This window comes from Gossypium hirsutum, chromosome D02 (genome assembly GCF_007990345.1).
Source record: "Gossypium hirsutum isolate 1008001.06 chromosome D02, Gossypium_hirsutum_v2.1, whole genome shotgun sequence".
In the NCBI taxonomy this organism is placed as follows: domain Eukaryota; kingdom Viridiplantae; phylum Streptophyta; class Magnoliopsida; order Malvales; family Malvaceae; genus Gossypium; species Gossypium hirsutum.
The window spans coordinates 71,330,637-71,356,739 of NC_053438.1; the positions used below are offsets into that span (position 1 = coordinate 71,330,637).

The following is a 26,103-nucleotide window of genomic DNA, read 5'->3' on the forward strand; positions in this document are numbered from 1 at the left end:
TTGCAAAATAAATTATTAAATATTGAATTACTAGCCTTGTAATTAAGCGTTCTTGCAATTACTTTATAGTGTCGAAACGAACTCTAAGTATGTCAATTGAGCAAGTCGAGTTCCTTTTGCAATTATCTATTTTACAATTAAGTCTATTTTTATCCCTAAATTTAAAAATTATAATAGTTTGATGATGTAGCCACATCATCACTTGAAAATTAAAAAAATTATATAAATTTTCAGGTCATGGTACAATCTTAAAATGTCACATTCAGTATTTTAATAACTGAACTAATGGTTGGACATATCAGACCACAATTCTCGATAAAACTAGTTCGATTGGTTTGAATGCTAAACCAATAATAATTAAATAAAAAAATTATTAAATCAATTCAACCTATTCAATTTTCATTTTTGTCCTGATTTTTTATTTTTCCATCAAGCAGCTTCTAAGTCTATTGACTCATCGCCTTTGTTTGGATTGTTATATCATTCAGTTCTCTATCCGATTATTCCAGTAACATTGGTCACATCATCAAATCTTGATAGAATTCAAGTCGAGGATCAAAATTAGATCTAATTGCCAAGTTAAATAATCAAAGTAGATAAAAAAATATAAATAGCAAAATGAACCTAATTGTCAAGTTGAGGGACCTTAAATTATATTATCCCTTTTATTTAATCAACTCAACCCACCGTTAAAAATAATACTCTTTTTTTTTCCCTCAATAATCACTTCTAACAGAGACAACCAACAACCTTAAAAATTGCAGTTCCCTGAAACTTCCTCAAGATCAGTCACTGCACAAGCAAAAGAAATTCTTCTCTCTTTTTCTTTTTTCTATTTTCTTTTTATGTTAGATCAGTGTTAAGTGTGTGTGTGTGTGTGTGTGTGTGTGTGTGTTAAACATATGGAAAGACAGCCACTTAAACAAAAACCTCCATTGTTAAAAGCTTGACTTAAAAACTCCCCTCCAAATATAGAAATTAACGATTTACTTCGATTCAAGAATCATTCCTTTTCTGATTCATGGATATACCCAGAATCGAAAAACCAAAAAAGAATCTCGATCATCCCTCAATAAACTCTCATTCACCGGCTTTTCTCTTACACAACAACGGCTTCAGTTCATGTTTAGACATTGAGATGATCGCCGTGAAATCAGTTTCTTACATCAGTTTGAAAGACTTGATGCCGGCGGCGTCATCTTCATCGCAGTCGTCTCCGCCACAGCAAGCGGCAGCAGCGGTTAGTTCTCCGATAAAGAGTAGTAATTCGAGCTGGAACGAAATACCCATCAAGAACCCGCTGGTGAAACAGGCTGCTTTGGCTTACTTGCAGCCTATGTCGAGCCAACCGCCGGCCGGAGAAAAGGGTTTGTTGGAGAAAATCAAAGACAAGTGTTGCGGTGAATGCGGGTGTGTTTCGTGGATATACGATGTCGCTTGGAGGAACATCAAGGAAGTGTTTTGGGGAATTAGAGAAGATTTTAATGGCGATTATTATGATGACGATGAAGACGATGATAAAGTTGACTGAAACTGAGATCGCACGGGTTCTTTTTTCCAGGCAGGTTGAGGTTTGACCGGTGGATATTGGTTTAATTTGTAAATAGAGAATTTCTTCTTTTTTTTCTATTTTTCTATTTTTTTTTTTACTTTTTGCATGTGCAAGTATAGTGGGAAAAAATAGAAGAAATTATTGAAAAATTCAATGTTCAAAGCTTCTTGAAGGAGAATCTGTAGGGGTTTTTAGTTAAGAACTTAGTCCCTAGTCCCTATTTTAATAAAAATTTGATTTTTGTATCTAGTTATTGCTAAATATATAAATTTGAATTGCTTAGTTGATTTTTGCTAATTAAATGCATACAAATTACTAAAATTTTCAGGCTTAGCGGTACCAAATTGGACTAATTTGATAAATTAAAGTGGAGGGATTATAGGGGTGGAGTTAGATATTTTATTTGGGGAGAGATAAAATTATAAAATATTGGAGGGGTAGAGGTTTAAAATTTTGTGTTAAAATGTTTAAATTATATTATAAAATTTTTTGGAGGGTTTAAAATGCAGATTTTCCATTTATTCAAAAGTTGAAGGACTTAATTTGAATAATTTATATTATGGGAGGGTCTGAATGGATATTATTCCATTTAATCCAGAGGGCCAAGACCCACCTTCGGCTTCGTCAGTAGGGATTTAACTATGCAGGAGAGCCGTAGTTAAAACCCTTTATTGACACCTTAAATTAAATTATCAGGGTTCAAACATGCAGTTCCCCCACTTTGTACAAATTCATAAAGTATTTTAGTCTAATTCTTTGAATGGCAATAATTACAACATAAATCAGTAAACCCCTCAGCAAATGTTCAATATTTGGGTTTAGTCCTTGTTACTTAATTATTAAGTTTGGTGAATTCCATTATATATCTTGTTTTGCATTTTAAATTAATTATTTCTTGTTACATTTTATATTTTATTATTTAAGAAAGTGAGAGGATAACATTATTTGCATTATGATATTTCAAACTACTATAACCGCTCCTTACTATCTAAAAAAATTCACCTTACCCCGCATCCACTTTTCAAACAAAAAAAAAATTCACTTCATTCGGAGCAGAGCAGTTCAGAATCTATGGGATTGTTCGGGTTTTGTCATCACTAACCCCAACAGTGGCAAGCTTGAGCTTGAATTGAAATTCGAGACTCAATAATAGACTTGATCAGCTTGAATGAACATCAACTTCTAAGCTCAGACGCAACTAAAGACATAATCAAGCTACTCGAGTTTGATTAAACTTGTTTGTCAAATTTCATTATACTCAAACTAGAATTCGAGCTTAGTTAAGTTCATTTGTAATCAAAATCGAACTTGTTCACACTTAAGCTTTTTCTACATAATAAAGGTAAATTTTAACTTCACAGTATAGAAATGTATCAAAATGAAAAGCTTGATTTGAATAGTGAACCATTTGAATTAAGAAATAAGGTGCTTGAATTCGATTCGTGCAATAGCTCAAGCCGCTTAAACTTGAGTTCGGCTCAATAATTATTCATAATTTCATTTCAAACTGAGTTAAATCACTATTTGGGATTTGAACTCGGCAACAACTCCCACATTGGGGCCTAAACTGTTTTTTTGTCCAAGTTAATCCTTGAACTTGGTAATGGTTCCCATGTTGAGGCTTGAACTAGACAAATGTTTGCACATTAGGGCTTAAACTATTTTTTGGTCTAAGTTAATCCCTGAATTTAACAATTGTTCTCACATTAGGGTTTAAACTTAAAATTTCAAAAAAATATCAAAGACTAACTTGAACCGAACTAGTTGCCAAATTTATGCTCAAAAAGTGAATTAAGTCTTTCAAATTTGTGGAGTATTTTAGAGTGGTTAAACTATGTTGGGGGAAGGCAGGGTTGGTGGTCAGGCAAGTTTTATTGTTTCAATTGTACATGTTAAAACTAATTGCTAATTGATTGATGGTTAATCAATGTTTTGTCCCAATTAGATTTTAGTTGGTCGACAACCAATTCATCCCTTTGACTGTGACACCAATTTTTTCTCTAACATATAATATTACATGGACCTTTCTAGACTATTTGGTCATGGTCAAATTTGCTTCACGTGTGTTAACGTGGCTTGAAACAAAAAGAAAAAAAAAAGTTATTAATTTGGATAGATATAGGAATCAAGTTAGAAATTTTGTTGGTCCAACTATATTTTTACAATAGTAAAAATATAATTCTATTATTTAATGGTTTATATTTTTATAATTTTTAAAGAATTAAATCAATTTTTTTTATTTTTCAGGGCCAAAATACAATTTTAACTATTATTAATTTAAAATTTTATAAATTATAAAGAGTTTAAATGAAAAAAATATCATTTTAGGGAGCCGAGACCTCTGCCACCCCTAGATCCGCTTCTGATGGATATATAATTAAAATTCACCATCAACTTTTGTATTTTTTTATTACGAAAAAAATACAATAATTTAAATTCTTTTTTGTTATATCTCACCTTTCGAGTTTAATATTTCTATTTACACTTTTTCAAATTTCAGATAAATATCTGAATTTGACATTGATTGATAACTCGACTTTTGAACAGATTTAAAAACCAAGGAAGATTTTTTTGAACCAATATGTTTCCTTCAAATACTAGTTATGGTTAGTATAAGAAAATTGATAAAAAGTTTAATATCTTTTTCAATAAAATTTCAAGCTTTTTTTTATTTATTTCTTTTAATATAAGTGTAGTATTATGATTTTTAGTTTTTGATATAACGCCTAGAATTACTCGTAGTCCCTCCCTAACTCTTAAATAAGAGGATAATATGTTTCAGCGCACTCGAACCCACATCCTCTTACAAGCAACAATATCAATGTTAATTGAGTTAAAGACTCAATAAAAAATAAATTTTGAATTTAATAATTATGAATAAAATTTATCAAATATAAAATAATTTTTGAAAGTTAAGTGGATGAGGTGCATGTGGAATAAATTAACTTGGTTTGGCTTTTGATTTGGTGTTATATAAACCTTTAGCCTTTTTTATGCTTTACAAAATGTTAAAACGTCATACAAAGGAAAAGGAATGTTCATCATTATTTCCAAGAGAGCTTAGGTGTTTGTCTTTGAAATAAATTTGTGTTCTTTAAAACATCATTGTCTGTGTTTCTTTTGGTAAATTATATTTGAAGTCACTAAATAATTAATAAATTTATATTTTGGTCACCTAAATTTTAAAAATTATAAAATGGTCATTGAATCACTTGAAAATTTTCATTTAAGTTATTAAGCTATTAAAATCGTTGTTGTATGGCATTCTTTGTTCGCACCACTTGCAACAATCGAAAGCTCTCCTTCCCCTTCTCTTTTACAGTTCAATTTTTTTTTCATAAAATAGCTTTGAACGACACGAATTTACAAACCAAAATCCAAATATATTTCTTCTCTGATCTTTGAAACTGATCGTCAAATCAACTTGAATTTAAGGTATGTTCTCCTATTCACCGATGGGTATTGACCCACTGGACCTATCGTCAGATCGTTGCTTGGAGCTCACTAATTAAACCTTTTTTTATTATTAAATAATAGCCCAATAACTTAAATAAAAACTTAAGAATAGTTTAGTGATTTAAATGAAAACTTTCGAATAGTTCAATGATAATTTTATAACTTCTTGAAGTTGAGTGGCTAAAACATAAACTTACTAATAATTTAGTGACTTTCAGAACAGTTTACCCTTTTATACGAAAAATGAGAGTGACGTAAATGTAGTCGGTGGAAAAATACAAACATAAAATCATTATCTTAATTTCGCCGCGTAATCGACACTACTTCTTTATTTTGGTATTTTATTACTTATCTGTGGGTTTTATATTATTCATTTTAATAAACCTTTGAACTAAAAAAATAAAAATAATTTTTATAGAAAATGATGAAGGGTTAATATACCAATTAGTACTTGAATTTTGTTTCAATATTCAATTTGGTACCTAAATTTTGTTTTGTCTCAATTTGGTATCTAAGTTTGGCTTAAATATTCACATTGGTACCTAGATCAAACAATATCATTTGAACCAATCAATATTTGACACATATGCTTTAGTAAAAACAACATAGGTTAGTTAATTGGGACAAAAAATCCAAGCACTAAATTAATCATTGAAGCTAAACTTAGGTACTTAATTAAGACAAAATAAATTCAAATATCAAATTGGAAAAACTCAAGCACCAATTTAAATATTGAAGTCAAACTCGGGTACTAAATTAAAAAAAAAACTTAAATATTAAATTAAATATTAAAACTAAACTCGGATACGAAATAGTATATTAACCCTTTGAACAAATTTGCATGCAAGAAAAGCAATCTAGCCTTTTAAAGCCCATATTTATTTTGCGGGAAAGAAATCACCAAATGCACTATTGTTGGATCTTTGATTCACGTACAAAAAAATGCACTATTATTTGAAATTTTCGGGTCTAATTATGAGTATAGTTAATCTATTAAGGTAAAATTTGGGATTCATCCCTCTACTTTAATCTATCGTAATTTGATATTTTATTTTACTTTTATCATGTTATTAGTAAATACAAATTGATAATATTATTAGTTGATATAGTTAAATTGATGTAAATTTTAATTTTATTGTTATTCAATCACAAAATTAAATCAAATAATGTCAACCAAAAATTTAAACTTGTTTTCATTTTTTAAATCACACCATAGCACTTTAACGAGTGAGAAAATCTATTTAGATATACTAATAACATTTAAAAATGATAGAAAAAATTATCGATTGAGTATTAGCTCGATTAGTATGGGCATTGTTGTCAATGTAAGCACATTAACCTCTTATTTATGGTTTGGGGAGGGTTATAAGTAATTCTAGCCATTGTGTCAAAAAGAGCAGATCTAATCAGAACCTATAATGAGATTATTTTTGTCGAATGTTTTTTTTATTGCCAACAAATAATTCATTGAATTAGAAATCATTACAAGAAGATGAGTCGTAAGATCTTAGTACATCAAAGAGAAAGTCCAAAGAAATACAAATAATAAAAGAATTATGAACGTTTCATTGAAACTTAAGTCATACTAGAAGATTGTCCGACTTTAAAAACAAAGTTAATAAAAATGCATATGTTATAAATACAAGTCACCTCGTAGTTGCCATGCCACATCTTAATTTGAACATCAATTAACATAAATGATTATCATGAATTGATATGTTGTATCTGCCACCGATGATATTGTCATCATCATTTAATCACGTGAAACCTTATAACCTTAAATACATCAAATAAGATATAGTAAAAAAACGAGTCGGTTTAAACTTGAGAATCCAAGTTGCCATGAACTCGATCGAGAAGATAGAGTTAGTGCAAACTTGAGAAACTCGAGCTCTAACCCGCTCGAAAAACCTCTCTCCTAGGACTAGGAGGAGACAAGAGCCAAAACCCTAAGCATAATTATTATTCCGTGAAAAACATGGCCTCTCGATACGGAAAAAAGGAAGGGCGACCGGCGAAAGAAGTGGCAAAGCAAGTGTCGACGAGGGGGGAGGGCGAAGGAGATGGATGAATGAAAAGAAGGGTGGGGAGGAAAGACATGAGCTAGGTAACAAAATTAAATCAATAACAAATCAATTTGGGTTTTTAAGGAAAAAAATATGAATTTTTTATCACTATTCTTTATGTTTTTTTTTTTAAAACTAAAATCTCCATTCCTCAGGAATGCTTTGAAGCTCAGGGCTCCAACAATGGCGGCTCTTCTTTTTAATTGCATTAGACCTTAAAAGCTGCTTCTTTCGCAAAAGATTCAAGCGTTCTTCAACAGAAATCGAAGGTGGTGATGATTGGTAATAATAATTATTATTATTACCAGTACCACCATTGATTATCCCCAGCATTTGCCTCAAATCTTGCTTCTTCACTACAATCTTAACCCTCAAAGCACCATTTTCGTGGATATGAGAGACGACACCACCTCCACGATTGTTGCTAGCATTCGCAATGGCTTCCAGCAAGTAACTATTATTACTACTTCTTGTTAGAGATTTCTGGTTTCGACTTTTTGATTGTTTGAATTCTCTCTTCGGCGATGCTTTTCCTTCCATTTCTTTTTTCAATGTCGAAGAATTAACGTTTAATGCTTACGGTGTTTATATACTTATCCGCCATGGAAACAAACACGTATAAATGCAAGGTTGGCAAATTAATAAAGACTTTAAAAATTGAGGGTATAAAGTAGTTGATCATTGCTGGTAGAGTACCAAAATTGTCTTATTTTAAAGCTTAGCTGAGGAACATTTGCATGTGCCATTCTATCTAAAAGTCAAAATCAACATACTCCTACTTTTGTTAAAAGATTGTTTATTATATCAGTTCTGTACAACCATATATATATATATTCTTTCAACCTTTAAATAAGAGGATAATAAACTTTAGTATACTCAAATCCACGTCTTTTTGTACTAGCAATAATACCGATGTCAATCGAGTTAAGACTCAATCGACCAAGTACCTTCTGTTTATTAATTTATTGGGTTAATTGTACCTTAAATCTTTAAATTATGATCTGAATTTTGAATTAGTCTCAAATTTTATTAGGATTAGTCTATGCATGGTATCATTATCATGTATAGTTACCCTAATCTTGTCCGATCTAAAATATAGACCTTAAATTTTACCTAAATATATTCATATTTATAAATGATTAACTCAAACCCGTTTAGAATTAATTATTTATGTTTTTTTTAATATAAATTATTATTTAATATATATTAATTGTATATATCTTTTACTATAATTATATATTTATTATTTTATTAAAGTTTTGAACATAAACAAATTAATATATATTCTAATATTTACATTGTATAATGTATATCATTTTTTTCTTATATTATAACTTACATAGCTTGTAAAAAAAATAGATGGGGCTCAGGTTGAATATTTAAACTTGAGCTCGAGCTACATTTTAAATAAGTTCAATATTTTTATTTGCTTAAGTCCATTTTCTAGGCTTAATATATTTGTCTAAATTAAGGGTTACAATTTGGATTGCGAATTTGAATATATGTGAATATCTTATTCAGATATCATGTATTAGAATTTTAAAATTACTATCCATTCTAGATTAAGAGCAAATGTGGACAGGTATATTGACTATCCATCATACAAATTTGAATTATTACTTGTTCAGATAAGAGATGTGTATTCATATTCAAATATCTAAATCCACTGATTATCTATACTATTATTTAAACTCCAGACTTAGTTGGTGTCACGAGTCAATTGAGTATCAACTCGATTAGAAATTTACGGGAATGCCCTTTTGTAATAAAAATAAGTAATATTATTTGAGGGTATTTTAGTCTTTTTACTTTAAAAACCAATAAAAATATACATTTGATGGGATTCAAACCCACATCAATTGTATTAGTAAAACGTTTGATTTACTACGCAACTAAAGCTTTAGTTTGATATTTTTTACATTTTTATTTTTATTATGCACACTTTATTATATTCATCAGTTGTATATATCTATACTATTATTTAAATCCTGACTGAGTTAGTGTCACAAGTCAACCGAACACCAACTCGGTTAAGAAATTACAAGAATGCCCCTCTATAATTAAAATAAGTAATATTATTTGATTGAGTTGACAAATTAACTCGACACCGACTCAAGATTGATGACAACACCATGATAAACAACTTAATCTATTTTTTTTTTATTTTAATAATGTACATATTTCATGTATTATTATTAAATAGTTTCAAACCATAAGTTTCATTAGTTATTAATGTATGTTATCACACATTTGTATATACATTAAAAAGGGAATTTTAGAGGATTCGAATTCATATTTTTGCAAATTTGGATACCAAAAAATAACTAAAATTTTTAAAATCAATTTTTTTACGAATTTAAATATCCGATGGATAGTAATGCTCGAATAATTTGCGGATAATAAATGAATTTGGATTTTTAGGTATATTTGGATATTCATATAATTAAAAAAAAGAGTAGATATTCGACCGCTATCATTCCTAATTGAAACCCTCCTAAATTTGGGCAGGTTTTTGGACTTAAGTAGGTAGCTCGACTTTTGAACAAGTCTAGCTTTAATTAAGTTCTTAAAGAATTAGGCTTCCTTTGGATGCCAACGCAGTCATGGTGAGATGGGATTTTGAGGGAATATTCTTTTTCCCTGCACTGTGATGACGTTTGGAGAAACAACGGTGAGGTGCAGCTGAAGAATTCAATCTTACTGGCAGCCTCATTTCCAACTGGAGGTAAAACCTCCAGCTTAAACACAGCCAGCAGAATAGATTTCTTGCAGACAAAAATGTATCCAGCTTAAACACAGCCAGCAGAATAGATTTCTTGCAGACAAAAATGCCCATATTTTCATTTATTATTTTACAATTTTATCCAGTTTTCTTGCAGACAGTTTTCTTGCAGACAAAAACACAGCCAACAGCTGGAGTTGTTCAATTATCTATTGTATTGATTGGGCTCTTGTGATTTGCTGAGTTCTACTTGATTTTATTTCATCGTTTTTAGCTTGAAAGCTAGGATCTTTGGCTGAATAAGACTTGAATTTGAGCATTGAGCTTGGTTTTTAGATATGAAACAAGATTGGGTTGCTTAGACAGGTTCTGTAAACTCTCAATCTCATCATTATCCATAGAACTAAACTTACCTTTTGACAGTAAGGGCTTTGTTTCCCATGCTGCTAGGCTGTGGCAACTCATTTTCTGCCAAAGAACAAAAAAAAAACATCACTAATAAAGCAGTGAGAAAAATGGGGGAAATTGAGAGAGAAAGATGGAGAGTTAACCTATCTACTTAAAACCAACAAAGAGAAATAAATTAGAGATGAAAGAAAAAAATTGCATGACAAGGTTGAAAGAAAAAATCCCTTTCTCCTACCCTTATCTGCATCATCTGATGCATTGTTGTTAACAGCAACTGAGCTTTGGATTCCTAAAAACCAAAATAGGATCCAAAATAGGAGCTTTGTTAATAGCATCCAAAGTTTTGACTTGAGGTTTCAACTTAAAACATTTGCACTTTTACGCACATGCAATTGTCTTAATATCTTCAAACTAAAAGTCTCCAATAACAAGTATTAAAAAATTAAAAATAATTATCATTTTATCTAATAAATAATTTAATTTAATTATATAATTTATTAAAATATTAGAAGATACATTTTAATTTTTTATTAAATGAATTTATAAACTCACATATTTTAATAATTTTTAAAATAGTAAAATAATTTAAAAAACTTCTTTTTATATCAATTCTAATCTCATGTCCTTAATAGTCATTCTTTATTCTCACCTCACCGCTACAGCTGCGTTTGAATCCAAACACACACTCCACCGCTGTTTCTAATCTCACCGCTACAGTATCCAATCTCACTGCTACAGTAACAAATCTCACCGCCACCGCTGTTTTTAACCTCACCGGAGGTAAACACACCGCCCATCCAAACTAGCCCTTAGTATTAGATCAAGTAAGTACTCTTTCCATCAACCTAGTCTTTAGCTTCATGTTAAATGCCAATTTAGATCTACGTGAAGCATGACTAAAACATGGATCAAATTATAACTATGTGTATATTTGTTACATGAACACCTTAGATTTGATGTGTTAAAAAAAATAGCTCTCCTAAATTTTAAGGACATTGTTCATCTTTTTAACACATCTTATGCAAGCTATCCATATTGTCGGCAGAGGCGATTCTAGGGGGGGCTGGCATGGTCCCCGGCCCCCCTAAAATAAAAAAATTACCATTTAGGCCCTCTTTTTTTAATTTTAAATTAGTAAAGGTAAAATTGTACTTTGGCCTCCCCTAAAATTATAAAAATTTGATTTAATCCTTTAAAAATTAAAAATATATAGACTATAAAAATTTAAAATTTCATTCGGCCCCCTCTAAAAAGTTGTTCTGGCTTCGCCCCTGATTGTTGGTACAAATTTGTTTACAATTTTATCGATGTGTTCAAATATATCCATAAATCATATTCGACTTGACATTTTAATACTTAAATTGACAGATAAACTGATGAAAATACTTGATTGATAAATTGAGTATTGATACTTTAATGGTTTAGTTAAAACATTTTGAAATTTAAAAATTAATTTATAAACTACGAAGTAGCTTACGGGCATTTGATGCAATTAACCCTTTATTCATTGACAGCTTGATAATAAACGTAGCGAAATGCAGCCGACTATTTACATGCAAAAATAAATAAAAATAAAACCTTGTTTGTTGAGCTGGAAAATGCTCAACTCGTTTACGTTAAGGGAAGGGGTGCTTAGGCCTTTATAATACAATGAATCACCAAAGTCATGAAATAAATATTATTTTGGAATTCTAGAATTCGAATTTCATTATTTTATTTTATTTTTGTGCTTCTTTTTGGTATTAAAAAAAAAAAAAGAGTAAAGGTGGGGATGGCATTTTTTAGGACGACAGATAGGGTGGGTGACCATATTATTTTTCAAAGGAATGTTTAAGATAGGAATTAATACAGGTCTAAATTGAAAATGGTCAAATGGGGTTGAGCTGTATAACAGCTGTGTGTGTGGTCAATTAATTCTTATCTCAGCTAACACCAATTCGGATATATATTGAAAATCATGATGTACATGAATTCTTGTTTTTGTCTTAGAAATGGAATGAGATGGAATCTTTGGAATCGCCAAAGTGTTTGTTGTGAGTTCGAGTCGTGTTAGTCGTATTATCGTTAGGGTTTTAACTTTTTCTTTATAATTAAAAAAATAGAATAAGATGATCGCCACTTATAAAATCAATTATCATTCCTTTTTTATTGAATTTTGGGTTTTTTATTGTTTAATTAATACTTTTGAAAATGAATGTTGTTAATAGAGTTGATGGATTGGATTATTCGTCTAAGTTTGAAGGGCCCGTTCGAAATTTTGGAGGATTTAGGTGAAAATATTGGGCTTGAATAATGGACTTGGACAAAAAAATTATACCGATTTAAAATATGAGTCGAGCTCAAGCTTAAAAATTCAAGCCCGAGCTCGACCCGACCCTTTGTTTTTAGTTTGTAAGATTTTATATTATGTTTTTCTTTTACATATTATGTAATTTATAACAAACAAAAATTAAATTTATAACAGTAATACTACTATAATGTAAACATTAAAAAAGTTAAGATAACTATATATAAAATTTAATTAATATAATATATAAAATTATTAAATATCAAATTAAAAATAATATTTTTTTAAAATAATATGGGCAGGCCTAAAATGATTTTGATTTAGCTATTTACAAATATAGACGAGTTTGGACAAAACTTTAGGCCCATTTTTTAGATTAAATTAAGCTTGGGCAAGTATAAAGTGTGTTAATTCATGTATAGACCTAGCCCAAACTTAACCTGGCCTATGAACACCTTTACTTGCTAATACAAAAATGAAATTATGGTGTTGGTTCACTCGAAGGGTGGAGAGCGATTAGGAAGATTGAAAAAATATGGGTATTCACGGAGGATTGAATAGGAAAAAAAAAAGGATGAGAGAGAGTTGAAAGTATTAGAGTATAGAGAATGTCATGAGCTCCTAACTAAATGCTCCTGGGCTTTTAAAGGGTTGTCTCTAATCATTCTCAATGTGTTACGTGTTCCCATGTATTAATTTTGGACTCTCTAAGGATTTAGCTTACGTATTGATATCTTTTCATTATAGGTATGATCATTTTAAAAAGTTTAGCCTTTATGTAAGCAATCCTTAAAAGGTTGGGACTTAATTTGAGCATTTAGCATGAAAAAATATGTTAAGTTGTCTAAATTTAAAATTTTTATAGAAAATTATTTAAAATATTAAATTAAAAACAATATGTATTTTAAAAAAAATATGGGTGGCTTAAAACGAGTTTGAGTTAATCATTTACAAATACAAACAAGTTTATGCAAAATTTTAGGATAATGTTTCAAGCCTGAACTTGGCAACTATTTCCATATTGGAGCTTAAACTTTTTTTAGTCCAAGTTAGGCCTTGAACTTGGCGATTATTCCCGCATTGGACCTTGAATTTTTTTCTCCAAGTTAGGCCTAACTTGACAATTCTTCCCCATTGGGGCTTGAATTTTTTTGTCCAAGTTAATCCTTGATATTTTCTTAAAACCCTAAAGTTTATACTCTAATGTGAGAACAATTGTCAAGTTCAGGGATTAACTTAGACAAAAAAAGTTTAAGCCCCAATGTGAGAAAATTTACCAAATTTAGGCCTCAAATAATAATTTAACCCTAAATAATATAGATTATTAAATATAGGAAAAGCATTGTGAGCCCAACTTCTACATTATTCGATTCCACTATTTATCTATTGACATGCGTGGTCGCGTGGGCGTACGATATGAACAAATGGTTACAAAGCCCAAAGCAAATAATGAATTTAAAAAAAAAAAGGGGGCATTTTCTAATTTTCTATTCAATCCAACTTCAATAAACATAACACGTGCACTCCAAACATTCTTCTTACTTATTTTTCCCTCACTTTCTCGGGAAAAAATGTTAAAGTAATTGAAACAGAAGTGGAGATGCTGTGTAAAAAGAAGGTCATGCTTTGAGTAAGAAAAGCATAATTGGAGTTGCTGTTAGTTTATGTATTTTTTTTAATAAAGGTCATTGCTCCTGTATTAAGAGTCAGATTACATTTTGTCTCTTCTACTAAAAAAATGGGTAAATTAATCTTTGTACATTAGATTAAAGAGCAAATTGGTCATTCTATAAAAAATTGCATCTAGTTCACTGATAAAAATTGGTCATTGTACATCAACATAAAGTACACGTCTCCTTCTAATTATTTCATTAGCTATGTCAATTTTTATCGATACAAGTGAATGAATTTTTTTAATAAAAATGACAATTTGCCCTTTGATTTAACGTAAAGGGACTAATTTGTTTATTTTTTTAGTAGAAGAGCAGATAAAATCATATACCATTAAAGTTTACTTTTGAAATATGAGGCCTATTGGTCGAGTTCATTTTTTTTAGTGTGTGAGTTGTACAAAAAAATAACTTCGAAAGTAAATCAATTTCTGCTATTAGTTTATGTATTGTACGAAAATTGTTGATTTAGTCAATGTATCTTAATTTGAATTTTTTAGTCCTGGAATTTTTTAAAAAAAAAAATTGAAACTCCAATCTTAATCAAATGATGATTGTTAAGTTCGTTAAGTTAAATTATGCGAAAATCTTATGCAGCAAAACATATTATCACATGGTCAATATTATGTTAGGTTGTTATTTTCACATAATCCTCACATAAAGACCATGTTATTTTAGTTAATAAATTTAACAACTATCGTTTAAGTTAGGACTAAATTTTTGAAAGTTGAAAACAAATGGACTAAAATTGATAAATTTGGAGAATAGAGACTAAATACACAACTTATAAGACTAATAATAGAATTTGACCTAACAGATTTAATTGCTACCATTTGGATCATAATTGAAATTTCAGAATTTAAAAATACAAAAACTAAAATTAACCAATAAAATTAATATAATTGAAATATATGAACTAAATCCAAAAGTTTCATACAGAAACCAACAACAAAATTTAATCATAAAATTAAAAAGACAGAAAGACTAAATAATTTGATATTTTTGAAAGCAAATTAACCAAAATATTGTTGCTAAAAAAGCAACAAATTAAAAGACAATCATGAAAAAATTTGAAATTTGTATTAAACCCAAATTCGGATAAATAAAAAATATATTAATTATTTGTTCAACAATTGATCTGACCTTATGTAAATTTCAAACTTTATTCAACATGTACCTCACTGAGAAATTTTTTTTGGGATCAAAATTAAATTGTATATATTTACGATAGTAAAAATGTAATTTTATTATTTTAATAATTTATATTTTTATAATTTTTAAATGGTTGAATCAAATTTTTATCATTTTGAGAGATCAAAATACAATTTTACTATTACTAATTTAAATTTGTATAAATTATAAAGAACTTAAATTGGAAATTTACCATTTTAGGTGGCGATGACGCACTGGTTCCTTAGTGGCTCCGCCACTGCCTTCACTCTAAATTAATTGAAAAATATCTTCCGTTAATTAATTTTATATTGACTTATGGGATGCACATTATCTCTTTTTAATTGGGATAACAAATTTTATGGGCCATTAATTCGAATAACAATTATTATTTTTATAAAAAATAATTAAATAAATTATGAATAAATGTTTTTTGTTATTTTTAGATATAAAACAATTAAACATAAATATTAATAAGGTATAATAATAAATTTAGCCTTCAATTTTTATAATTTTTCTCAATTTGATCCTTTTTTAAGCTAAATTTAACCATTAATCTTTAGAACAATAGCCAAATTGCTATTTATTGACTGAAGTGATGACTAGAATATTAATTTTTAACAATATTGGTGTGACAATCCAAATAGTAATTTTTTTGTACTTCATGCTGACATAGCACAATTTATCTTATATTTTTAAAATTAAAAAAAAGCATGTAGTACACATGACTTGCTATTTGAGTTGTCATGTTTAAAAATTTAATGTTTTATTTTGTATTTCTATTAAAAAAACATTTCAACTTTTTTAAAAAGGTCGAGCGTAAAATTTAATTAAAAATAAAAATAAAAATCAAATTGATAAAAGATGTAAACATCAATGATTAAATTTATCATTATTCATTTAAATACTCATATTATTAGTAAAAATAAAAATAAAAACAAGGTTAGTTATTACTGTTAGCTTCTTATAGGCGCTAATACGCATAGCTAGGTATATAGTTATTTTTTAACAATCTCATTATAAGTTCTGATCATATTAGTTTTTTTTTTAAATATAATGTTTAGAACTACCCATAATTCCTTCCCAACTCATAAATAGAAACAAGGGAGAAGCCAGAACAATTTTTTTGGGGGCGAATGAAATTTTAATTTTTTATAGTCTATATCTTTATAATTTAAAGGATTAAATTAAAATTTTATAATTTTAAGGGGGCCAAAGTGTAATTTTATATTTACTAATTTAATTTTTTTTTAAAGTTCCATTTTAAGGAGGGCCGAGGCCACTACCAGCCCTACCAGCCCTTCTAGATTCACCTCTGAATAGAAGGATGATGCGCTTCGATGCACTCGAACCCAAATACTTTTGCATTAGTAACAATACTCATACTAATCGAGTTAAGACTTAATCTACTATAGGTTTTACTAAATATTTATTTTTGTACTAATTAATATAATCTTATTAAACCCTTATAAATTAATGTTTTTTATTGAGATATTTATCAGTCAAATTCAAATATAGTTGGGACTTGGGAGGCAGACGTTTTTGCATCTTCCGTTAATTGTCAATTTTAAAGAATAAAAAAATCGAAGGGGAAAGAGAAACAAAATATCCAACGTGACGTCATGAATGTCTCTCCCTCTATCTCCTTTATTATTTTAAGGTTTAATTGTGCCTTCAGTCACTATACTTTTAGGATTTTTGAAAATTAGTCAATTCTTTTTTTAATTTTAGGAATCTATTCCATCTATTGCCGATTTAAAAATTAAATTCTAATTGATAACATATTATTTGACTCTTGTTAAATTTAAATTTATTTATCTATTGGATTTTAAATTTTAAATCAGAAATATGAATATTAAAACATCACATTTTCATATTTAAGAGAAATTCATTGACAATGTTATTAATTATACTTTGATCTTCAAATCTAACAAGTAGAGAGTAGGGTTGAAGCCAAAAATTTCATGTTGGGGGTCAAGATAAAAAAAATAAAAATTAAGAGGGTCCATAGGTAAAAAATGTTGTTAAAATGGATTAAATTAAAGTATTTATTTTTGGAGGGCCACATATGAAAAATATTGTTTAGCTAAAGCTGGAAAGAGGATTGAATTGAACTATTTATACTTAATAGGAAATAAAAAGTGAAACTATACCATTTAGCTACTGGGAGCCAAGGTCCACCTCTCTCGGCGTGGTCCTGGTAGGAGACTAAATTAGTGGAAGAAAAGGATAAAGTAATATTTAGTCCCTCAACTTGCTTACCTTAGTCCCAAAATTGTTTTTTGTTCGCATTAATCTTGGATTTTAGTAGCTTTTCTCGATTTAGTTCTTGATTTGGATTCCGTTAGGTATGATAATGTGGCACTCCAAGATTGTGTCAAGTCATCTCTTGAGTTTTTTTTTTATAATTTTCAATAGTTTTTGGTATTTTCTAGATTTTAGATATATACATTTTTAATTTCTAGGTGATGACGTGATACAATCTCATAGTATTACATCATCATACCATGATAGAATTCAAGTTCAGTGACCAAATTGAAAGAAAATTTCCAAATTCCGAGACTAATATGGACCCAAAAAACAGTTTAAAGACCAAGTCAAAGAGCTAAATGTTACTTTATCCCTAAAAAGCCCACTTATAAAAAATTAAAGAATACGAGGATTGATTCCATGATTAAACCTCAAGTTTAAATATAACAGTACCAAAGTAGTGTTGCTCAGCACTATATAGGAGACTTCACTTTTTTTCATTAAGTCCAAAGAAAGAAAAAGAAACATCGAGAGGAAGAGAGAGAGAGAGAAATGGAGAAGAAGGTGAAAGCTTTAAGTCATCTATACGTGACGGTGTTCTTGTCGGGTTTTGCGAGCTTTATAGTGGTTCCGGCCATAACCGACGTCACCATGTCCGCACTTTGCCCCGGCACCGATGAATGCTCCCTCGCCATTTACCTCTCTGGTTTCCAGCAAGCTGTACGTTTTCTTCTTCGTCTTCGTATTTTTTTAACCTAATTTTTTAATTTCCCCTTCAATTTCACACCTCAAATTTCTGCGAAATTGCAGTTTTTTTTAAATATATGTTTTCTGTGTTCATAAGTTTAATCTTCTTCCTCTCGGTAAAATTACAACGAAGATCCCTGTATTAGGAGTGAAATTGTATTTTGCCTTCTCAACTTAAAAATGGGTAACTTATTCTTTTTAAATAGGTAAATTAATTTTTGTACATTAGATCAAATTGGTTCTTTCTATTAAAATTTAGTCTTTACACTAATTTTTAACAGCAAAAACAGGGCCAACTTACTTTCTAATCTAAATACATAAATTAATTTATCCATTTTTATCTCTTCCTCTCTTTTCTTAAAAGCATAAAAAAACTTCATTAAGGTTTAATCGTAAATTTTATCTCTCAACTTTTTGAAAATTAAGAAATTAATCCTTTTATATCTAATTTGGCATTATCGTTAAATTAATGATTATTCTTTTTCCAATTTTTGTGAAGATTAAATTTTAATAGCAAAATTTGATGAATTTTTTACAAAAATAGATTAATTTAATTTTTAATCTAAAGTATGTAAATTATTTTATCTATTCTTTTAGTAGAATAAGTAAAATACAATTTGAGTTTTAAGTAAAATACAATTTGAGTTTTAGTATAAGGGTTTCCATGGTATTTTTACCTCTTCCTCTCAATTATTAAAAGCATAAAAAAGAGATTAAGGTTTAATCGTGAATTTCATCTCTCAACTTTTGGAAAAGTAAGAAACTAATCCTTCTATTTTAATTTATCTAATTTTGGTATTATCGTTAAATTGCAGATAAATAAATCAGTAATTCAATAATTTATACGAAGCAAATTAGTTAAAAAATAACAGTTCTACACTAGTTTCTTAGTGTTGTAAAAGTATAAGAACCAAATTTTAATAAATTAAAATAAAATGGTTAATTTTTAAATTTCTTGTAAAATTAAGGGATGAAATTCAAAATTAGCCAATGTTAATACATAATCTACGGTTATGCTCGAACATGTCAGGTCGTTGTACACGCCAAGTTCCCACCATAAATCTACGTGTCGCATTTCACTAGTACTAGTTTAAATTTAGCGCCCGGTTTCCCGGATATTTCCATAATCCAGGACAATGATTTTTCAATTTTTTTCTTTTTCTTTTATAGATATATTTTATTTAACTTCATTTATTTTTTTTAATTATTATGTGATACATTGAAAATGAAATTTTATTAACTTTATAAATTGAATTAAAATTTTTTAGGTGTTTCATTTATTTATTATCTTTTAAAATATAAATTAAGGATATACGAGAAATTGATAATTTTTTAAATTTGGTTTGTGAAATTTAAAAACAATATTAGTTTTATAGATAAAAATGACACAATTTAGTGAATTAAATAACAAATATTTTTAAAAATTTTATTTATAATTATTATTTTTAAAATATTGCTTTTCTTTTACTCAAATGGGCTTATGAATTCTAATATTTAAAAATTTTCACTTATGTAATATTAAAATTTTATGGATTATAAATTATAATTCATATTTTAAAAGAACGAAAATAAATAAATTTTATGTAATATTTCCTTTCAAAGTTTTTTTTTTTAAATTTTATTTTATAAAAAACTCAGTTTCGTAAAGTAAATTCCAATCTCTTTAATTTAATTTGTGTGTTTAGCTAAATTCCAACCTCTTTAAATTTGTTTTATCAAACATTAGTTTTCATGGAATTATTGCTGAAGTTGTCCCTCGTAAACAAACAGATTCCCAATTTTGCAAGGTTCCATTTGGGAAAATTGAAATGTGAGTGCGACTTTTACATATGCAAACAGAGGCATGCATGCATCATTATCACCATCCAACAAAAACCTCTTTTGCTCACTCCACTAGTTCCTCCCTCACTATCATCCACACATGTAGTTAAGTATATACATGTATTTTTCGTACTTTTAGTTTCATAAATTTACTACTTTTATAGATTTCAAAGTTCAAGTTCAATTGATAACATTATTAAATTTTTTTTATTAAATTCGTTGGTATGACGTTTTGAAAAAAAAAAACTCACGTAGTAGCCTTATAACAAAAGAAATGACATTGGAAAGAATCTGAATTCAATAGAAGAAGTTTAACGCAAGTAGGGGTGAAGCTAGGAAATTGTTTTAGGGGGTAAAATTGAATTTCTTTTAGAGGGGATAAAGTGAAATTTACCATTATACTAAGGACTAGATAAATAATTTTTTATTTTTGAGGGACAAGGCCAAAGCTAGAAAATTTCTTAAGATGGAAAAAATGAATTATAAATTTAGGAGGGATTAAACTGCAATTCTATCATTATTCTAACTTGTATTTTTAAATTCAAAAAGAAAAAAAATAAAGACATGAATTTTTTAAAATAAAAATAAAAGAACTAAATTTCAAACATACAAAAAGTACAGGGACTTAGAACATATATTTAATGTTTGTTGCGTGACACTTGAGAAACATGGGAGCCATCCCAAAAGCTTAATCATTAGATACAAACAACTTGTGACAACTTTGCTAATAGGGACCATTTTCATGTCTTGTCATTTATTGTTCAGTTCAATTTAACAAATTTTGGAGTTTCTTTCAAACTGAACCAATTAGTCTTTGATTTTGATAAGATTACCCTGCTCCACATTTGTGTGTTTGTCGGTAGATACAGTTTATTACAACATTCAAGTATAAATGTATGTGTCAAATTGTGACTTTGGTCCTTTTACTATGTTCTAACTTGGAATTTAGTGATTGCTTTTCTAAGTTTCTACATAATTTAGTCTCTTTGTTTTTAAGTTAAAATATGATCCGAGTCTTCATATTATTTATATATTTGGAATTTGGTGAAGCTACTTGAGAGATCCCTGCATTATAGAGATTTGATCAAATTAGTCCCTCTATAATTAAATAGATCAATTTAATCAGTTTACTATACTGTAAATTGAAATAAGTTCAAATTGAAATTGAGTTAACATATACTGTAAATGAAATCATCTGCTTGTAACAAATTGAGTTAACATATACTGTAAATGAAATCATCTGCTTGTAACTGAACTACAATTTAAAAGAATAATTATCAAGACATTTTTTTTATATATTAAATGTTAACTTGTTAGAATTTGAATTTATTTGATTTTTTTTTAATTGTATAAGGGCTAAATTGATCCATTTAATGATAGAGGGATTGATTTGATCCAGTTCCTATGACACAGGGACCTACCAAAAACTTTAACCTTTGGAATTTAGTCTATCTACTTTTCAAGTTTAAAATTTAGTCTTTGTTTTTAAGTTTTTGACATAATTTCTCTTTTATTTTTATTTTATCATTAGTTTATACAATGTGTCAATATGTGATTTTTTTTCTTAAAAACGCATAATGTTGACAATAAATTTTTAAAATTGGAAATGGTAATTTTAAGAAAAAAAATTTAATGGTGTTAATAATGACATTGGAAAAACAAAGTGCTCAAATTATGTCAATTAAAGTATGTAAAGATCAAAGCTTAATTTTGAATAAAGTAGAGGGATCAAAACAGCAATAAAACCAAATAGGTGTGGAAAAGATATGTTTTAGAAGAATAAATAATTTACTTTAAAAATAGATATCATACACGTATATCTCTAGAAAAAAACAAGAGTGGTTTAATCAAAAGAATCTATTACCTCTATTAGAAAAACAACAAATATTAATAGAATTTTTTAATATTTTCATCCAATCTCATCTGATAAAGATTGTATGAAACAGAGATATTATCCATTTTTAATAGTTTTATGCCACATCATTAATTTCATTTTGAATTTTAAAATTTTCATTTTCATTTGATTTTTTTTTCAAAATAAAAATACTGAAATTCAAGATAAAAAAATTAATGTGACATAAAACTATTAAAAAATAGATACAAATAACATACGTGACGCCCTTATTTCTTAAAGAAATCAATAATTTTTGTCGCCCACTATCTTTATAGAATTTTTTTTTTCTAAAATTTCATTTATTTATTTTTCAAAATATAATAATTGATAAATGTAGTATATCACACGTCACATAGAGAGCATGAAATAATTAAGCTCACAACACAACGTCCTTGTGAGCACATCCATGTTAATATTTGCTCTATAATGGCATCATTAAAAAATAATAATAAATTAAAAATCACTATTCTATTTTAATAAAATATAAGAAGAGTTGTGGTTTTAAGTTGGGTGAATAACTTGATATTTAATTTTGAGTTTAATTGAAATAGAATTGAAAAAAACTTGTCTCGACCCATTTCACTTAATTGTTATTTTTATATGAGACTCTAATGTGATGGGACACATGCAGGTGATAGGAGTTGGGACCGCTCTAATGATGCCACTTATTGGAAATTTGTCGGATCAATACGGAAGAAAATCACTCCTTACGTTGCCTATGACTTTGTCCATAATCCCTTTCGGTATGTATGCCACACATGAACACACATTTCATTGCTTTCATTGTCTCAATAGTAACCAATTGCTATTTCATCACCACTTTGTATATATATATATCATATTTATGTATTGAATATGAATATTTAAAGTAAAAATGAACACTCTTGATAACCTAATGTTTCGTAAAGCATGCTTAGGTAGGTTGTGCATGTTCGTGCCATTTCTTTTGCTATAACCTTATGCTGCATACATTTTTAAGATATTACACTAGCACAAGTGGTTTAACGGGTGACATTAGAATTGTCATGTATAGTCTTATTTAATGATTCCACTCCTCATGATATAAGGTTAAATTCAACTCACATATTAAATTGAATCTACGATCGAGTTTATCTATAAAAGCCTACTACAGAGAAGAATCACATGCAAAAACCTCTGGAAAACCACCCCTCACCAAGATTAACGACTTTCCACACCTCTGTGGCAAGAGCTGCATTTGTCACAGTGACTCCATACTGTGTAAACAACCATTACAAGCCACCCACATCCTAGAAAATCTAAGCAAATCAAAGAATTTTTGACTTTCCTTTTTTTTTTAAGACAAAAGATTTATATGTTATGTAAATCGCATTCAAATTAAGTCCTTTTTTTAATTTTTGAATAAATAAAAATTTTACATTTTTAGTCCTTTAAAAAATTAATAACGTAATTTAGGTATTTTAATACAAAATTTTATAATTTTATCCCACCCTTTTTAAATAAAACTTCTGATATCCCCCTTACCTTGCTCTATATATAAGCTTTCCGCACTTCTCTCCCATGAACTACACCCATCACAACAACTTTTCACACCCTTTACGATGTAAACTGTCACTACAAGACACCCACATCATTAAAAATCTAGCAAATCAAAGAGTTCTATTATTTTTAAGACAAAAAGATTGATGCGTTATGTAATATGTCTTATTTTTTCATGCAGCTGTATTGGCATGCAGTACAACAACCAATTATTTTTATGCCTATTACACACTCAGGACACTCACTGCCATGATCTCCGAAGGCAGCATTAACTGCCTTGCGCTTGCTTATCTGGTAATTAACCTCTAAATCATCATTAACTGCTTTGTAATTTTGGTACCAATGCACATATTCACAAGCTGTTTAATGATGAAAAGCCAAATATATAATATCTTTAACACGATTACGATGTATTGCAGGCAGACAACATATCCGATACCCAACGAGCATCTGCATTCGGTATTCTTGCAGGTATAAGCTCAGGTGCCTTTGTATTTGCAACACTCGCAGCTCGTTTCCTGTCCGCCGGTTCTACATTTCAGGTTGTTTTTTCCCTTTCTCTACAACCTCTAAACTTCACCTTTCCTCATTGTTGAATCTGAAATTTTCTTTTCAGGTTGCTACATTTGTATCAATGCTTGCAGTAGTTTACATGAGAATATTCCTCGAGGAAAGTATACCAGATCAAAACGACGGTATGACACAACCGATCTTGAAAGAAACCGAAGGTGTGATTCAAAAAGATGGCAATGTTGGTACAAGAAAGATGCCTGTATTCAAGACCATTCCGTCCTTGAAAGACATTATTCGCTTGATAAAGAGCAGGTATCTGTTTTCGAGTGAACTCTTGAGATATTCTTTAAATTATATCAATGTCAGCAGAAAATGACCGATCAATGTTTGTAATTTCAGTCCATCATTTTCTCAAGCAGCAATTGTTGCTTTCTTCCAGAGTCTTGCAGAGGGTGGAATGATATGTTCGATAATGGTATATGCCCTTCGTTTTCGGTAATTTGTACCTAAGCTAACATTTCTTCTAAATAAAGACTCATATAGTTCGAAAATTCATGATCCTGCAGTACTATTTAAAGGCTCGTTTCCACTTTAACAAGAATCAGTTTGCTGATTTGATGTTAATTGCCGGAATTATATCGACCGTTTCACAGGTACGAACGTTGTCAATACATTTCGCATAACTATTTTCGATTCTTATATGTTTTGAATCGTATTTTTGCAGTTGTTTATCATGCCCTTATTGGTTTCTCCTATAGGAGATGGAAGGTTGCTTTCAATAGGACTCTTAGTTAGCTGTCTAAATGTAAGAGTTGTTTTTTTTTTTTTCAATATTTTATAACATTGTAGTCATTTCTTGGAAGACAAGCAACTAATGAAATTTTACCTGGTTTTTTTTTTCTTGCAGTCCATTTTTAACAGCTTGGCCTGGTCAGCTTGGGTAATTTCAAAACCCGGAGTTTAACTTAATCGGATCATACAGTGGTTCCCATTCATCCGTATTTATACCTCGTTTACTTCGAATGATTCGATTTTTGCTGCAGGTTCCTTATGCAACTACTGCATTATCTATTGTAACGGTCTTTACAACACCATCTGTAAGTTTCTTTTTGCCATTTCATGGTGAAGCTTTTGTTCTATTACTTGAAAACAATGGCTATTGATTGAATCTTAATTATGAATCATACAGTTACGTAGCATCGTTTCGAAACAAGTCGGCACCACGGAACAGGTAATTGGATTGGATCTGTCCTGTTTCTGAATCCTTTTTCTTCATGCATGAACTTTTAACTGGTTTTTGTAAATCAGGGGAAAGCTCAAGGATGCATATCAGGTGTGACTTCCTTGGCCAACATCATTGCTCCATTAATATTTAGTCCTCTTACAGGTTTGTAAAGATTGGTATTTTCCAAAAAAATTATAGTTTTTTTGGGTTAATATAACTTTTAGTCCCTGAACTAAACAATTAGATCCACTTTGGTATCAACTTAAGGAACCAGAATAGACCTAATTACCAAGTTTAGTACCAAAGCAGACCTAATCGCCAAATTCAAGGACTAAAAGTTTTATTAACCCTTCTTTTAACTGTTGAACCTCAATTAACCATTGAACATTTCCTTTATGTTCATCCAGCATTGTTCCTATCTGAAGAGGCACCATTTCATTTCCCTGGGTTTAGTATCTTGTGCATTGCCATCACATTGGTACGAACTTTTTTTACTTGGTAAAAAAGTAAATAAAGTATTTTTTTACCACTGTAAATTTGGTCTTATGTAACTAAAACAACTTTTTTTTTCATTCAACAGATGATTGCCTTCATTCAGAGTTTGACAATAGGGAAGACTCCTTCGAATTCAAGGGATGAAAACTGCAGCAATAGCATGGAGGTTTAGACAGGAGAAAGCTATAGAAAAATGTATTATTGCTTTATATAAATATGTAAATACACGAGGAAAAAACTCGAATACGAAAACCCTAATGTTGAACGTAGAAGCTGTCTGTTATGTGCAAGTATAGTTACAAAACAGGT

General features: G+C 29.2%; 1 protein-coding gene across 1 annotated transcript; it reads left to right on the top strand.

The window, feature by feature from the left end:
* The first annotated feature begins 18,007 nt into the window (after window positions 1-18,007).
* On the top strand, window positions 18,008-26,080 carry LOC107908637 (hippocampus abundant transcript 1 protein). The gene is made up of 14 exons (XM_016835865.2): window positions 18,008-18,301; window positions 22,675-22,786; window positions 23,743-23,855; window positions 23,981-24,103; window positions 24,178-24,386; window positions 24,474-24,549; window positions 24,641-24,727; window positions 24,799-24,879; window positions 24,982-25,014; window positions 25,118-25,171; window positions 25,264-25,305; window positions 25,383-25,461; window positions 25,707-25,777; window positions 25,880-26,080. The coding sequence occupies exons 1-14, from the start codon at window positions 18,134-18,136 to the stop codon at window positions 25,964-25,966; spliced, it is 1,335 nt and encodes a 444-aa protein (XP_016691354.1). The 5' UTR covers window positions 18,008-18,133; the 3' UTR covers window positions 25,967-26,080.
* The last annotated feature ends 23 nt before the right edge of the window (window positions 26,081-26,103 follow it).